Source organism: Squalius cephalus (genome assembly GCF_949319135.1).
Source record: "Squalius cephalus genome assembly, chromosome: 13".
NCBI lineage: Eukaryota > Metazoa > Chordata > Actinopteri > Cypriniformes > Leuciscidae > Squalius > Squalius cephalus.
This window is the reverse complement of record NC_137134.1, coordinates 12,016,991-12,020,362: the sequence shown is the minus strand read 5'-3', so window position 1 is coordinate 12,020,362 and position 3,372 is coordinate 12,016,991. Positions and strand designations below refer to the sequence as shown.

The 3,372-nt window shown below is 35.8% G+C and overlaps 1 protein-coding gene across 1 annotated transcript; it reads right to left on the bottom strand.

Annotated features, from left to right (window-relative positions):
• Positions 1 to 853: 853 nt before the first annotated feature.
• Positions 854 to 3,050, bottom strand: LOC307169172 (uncharacterized protein). Its single transcript, XM_079889636.1, has 5 exons — positions 2,970 to 3,050; positions 2,554 to 2,886; positions 2,250 to 2,381; positions 1,987 to 2,054; positions 854 to 1,820 (listed from the first exon to the last, which is right to left on the bottom strand). The coding sequence occupies exons 1-5, from the start codon at positions 2,992 to 2,994 to the stop codon at positions 1,686 to 1,688; spliced, it is 693 nt and encodes a 230-aa protein (XP_079745762.1). The 5' UTR covers positions 2,995 to 3,050; the 3' UTR covers positions 854 to 1,685.
• Between the last annotated feature and the right edge of the window lie 322 nt (positions 3,051 to 3,372).

Below are 3,372 nucleotides of genomic sequence, written 5' to 3'. Positions count from 1 at the left end.
CAACTTTTTGAGCAATGTTGCTGGGCAATGTTGCCGAGCGATTGTTGCTTGGGCACTTTCCCATTGAAAATGGGCAATACATTTCTATCTGGATAATTTAGATCAGTCGTGGGCCCTGTGTCTCATCTGGTTGCCCGTTGACGGCAACATTGCCCAGCAACATTGCTCAAAAAGTTGCCCTGTGTATCATCACCTTAGCTCTCCTTGAGAGAAAGAACTTGTTATCTTGATGTTTTGAGAGGACTCTCCTGTTTATAGTTAGAGTTTGGCCAAATCCAACCTGGAAAAAGCTGTGTGTCGGTGTGTGTGTTAGTCTTCTTGGTTACAGGTTAAGGAACCACTTCCATTATTGGAGATTGACTGAGTTGTTGTTCAGGACATGCTGGCACCCAGCAACCCAAATCTGCGACCTGGAAGGTCACGACGAGTCTAACTTCAGGGTCTGAGTGTCAGCTGCCTAATCAATCTATAGATATGCTTCTGTCTATCTGTATATGTGTGGAAAATGTATATGTTTATCTATTTTTTAGCCTACGAACTCCTGTGTGAGTCTTGAAGCTGAACTTCTGCTGATGAAACTGCAAACTATCTTCAGTAAAACTTTTCTTCAATTTATTATAATTCTGACTCCGGCTCTTCTTTCTAACGTCTAGTCCTTGGGTCCTAAACTGTTACCCCCTAACACTTGTGTGTAGTACAAATGATTTCATAGGTTGAATAATTTCATGTAGAAAACGTTTTCGATTTTTACTTCATTTTTACATCAATTGGATAACGACTGCATTACGCCACTTATTATGGTTTCATTCCAAATAAATGTGGTAACATGAAATACTGAGTTTATTTTTTTATTAGCTTATTTGTAAGTCAGCCTAAAGTCAATTCAAGCCACCTATAGCAACAAGAAAATGTCTAAATATACAGTAGCCTATTAAAATATTCATCATATGTGAATCCAGATTTATATGGACAAACAAAACTGCTAACTCCAACTTGAGTGAGAAAAATAACAATTCCTTAAGAGTCAAATCCATCACTGCAAAAACCAGAACAGACGACAATATTCTTGTTAACAGTGAAAACACTTCAGAGGTAAGACAACAAACCAAGACCAAACTATAACTCAAAATTATTATTTTCATAAGAAATGACACCCAGCCCCAACAGCTCTCCAAATGTGGACAGGCAGTTTAATTCACAAAAATTAAATAATAATTAAAAAATCCATTTATAAAATATTTCAGATTTCATGTTAATGTGACAGGAACAAGAACTTCTGTTTTTAATGTTTTAAGTTCTGATCGTCCAATAATTTTTTATTGCTAATTTAGTTTTCCCCCCTGTATTGTCAATTGTAAAACAATGATCATATTGTTCTGAGGAATCTTGCATAAACCTGCATATTTTTATTTTTTGGACTTTTTGTTTTCAGAATAAAAAAGTTACAGGCTACACATGTGATTAAACTCAACTGAAGCACAAACCAAAACCAGAAACATGTTCCAGTGGTTTGGTCAGTTGAAAACCAGTGATAAACAGAGTCTGTCACCTTTGTCTAGAGTGGAGGTTTAGCCTTCGACTGCAGTTTCTAAAACCTCAAATGCAAGAAATTTGTTCAAGCCAACAAGTTTCCAAAGCACAACTAAAAGGACATTTACTAACATTATTTAGATCTGAAGTGTTGCTCATAAATCATTGAGATGGTCTGATTGTTCTGTAAATCCTCCTTCATCTGTTACTGACTGTAGAAGAGAGAAGCTGCACTCGGTCTGACTAAACCTGCTTCCACTGAGATGCTTCAGCAAGACGCTTTCAGCAAACTGAAGGAGATAAGATATTAATGTTAAACTATAGTTAGCACAGCATAGTTGTAATTATAGATTATTTTCACATGATCTGAAGTACTAACCCACGCTTGCGATTAAAAACAGCAGTGAAGATGTGAGATGACGGTAAGTTACTGTTTCTATAAATGTCTGTTCTCACCTGCGTCTCATTCACGTCTCCACTGTTACTTTCTTTACATGCTGAGTTTGAGCATATCTTCACCAAACCTGAAACAGCAGCGAATTAAACATCACACAGACTCATTAAACAGAGTTATGATACAAACATGAGCAGTTGATTATATAAGAACAACAAAAGATGTGATATTAATCTAGAAAAGCCAACAAAAAGCACGTAGTTAGTGTTATATTTGTATAGATATATGTATGAGTTTGTCTTAACAGTAAATAAGTAAAAAGTACCAATAACTGCAATGATGACAGAAGTGCTGAGCAGGACAGATGTGATGATGATGGTCAGATTCCTCCAGGATTTCTGCTGTTGTGGAGCGTCATGTGACTCGGATTCTGGAGTCTGATTCCTGTGGACAAATTCTGTCATAATAATAATAATAATATAAAAATCTATTTAGTGTTGAGACAAAACAATAAAACAAGTATTAAAACATTTTTATACTTTTATATGTAGTAGTATGTATAATAATAAATACTAAAATAAGTCATTTTAAATTCCAACATTGAACATCAAAGTAAGAAAATAACTCACCGCTGATGTAGATTTTTGTGCCGTTGTTGAATTTAGTTGGTTCACTAGTTTTCACACAATAATAAACTCCTAATTCATCAATGGTGATATTTTTGATGAACAGACGACTGTTAGTTTTCACTGAGTATTTGTGTATAAAGCTGCTGTTTTCATATTTAGGTCCTTCATATGCTCTATCATAAGTGCGTAAGATCAACACTGGAGGATCCGGTAATTTCTGTTTGTACCAGTAAATCTCCTCTATATCAAGATCACAGGTTATAATCACATCAGATCCTAAAGTTACTGGTGTGTTTGTTAGACTCTCTGTGGCTTGATACAACATGAACAGATCTATGAGAGAAAGAAAAACACATTTATTAAGATATAAAATCAAAAGAAAACTGACTCAATCAAATGAGAAATGAGAAACTCACAGATCTGCAGCTGTATGATCTTCATTGTCTGATCCAGATGAATAATATCTGCTATATGTGATCATACACACATCTCGAACTGAGAGCGGAAACACAAACCTCGACCACACAGACGAGAGGGGAAGTCAGAGATGAACTCATGATTGCAGTTATTTATATAATTTTGAAAATAATTCTTCCAAGCTTGATTTGTGTAATTTGAAGTGCAATTTGAAAATGTAAAGAATATCCATTTTTGAAATACTACAAAAGAAAGCTTAACACCAGTGTCTATGGGGTAAACCAGTAATCCAGCATGATCTACAGGAGAGCTGCAGTTGCTCTGCTGTCCTCTAGAGGCGCTGAATGGAAGTTTCCCACTCAGTTTCACCGCTGGATGGCAGCTGTCACTCGTGACTCTCTC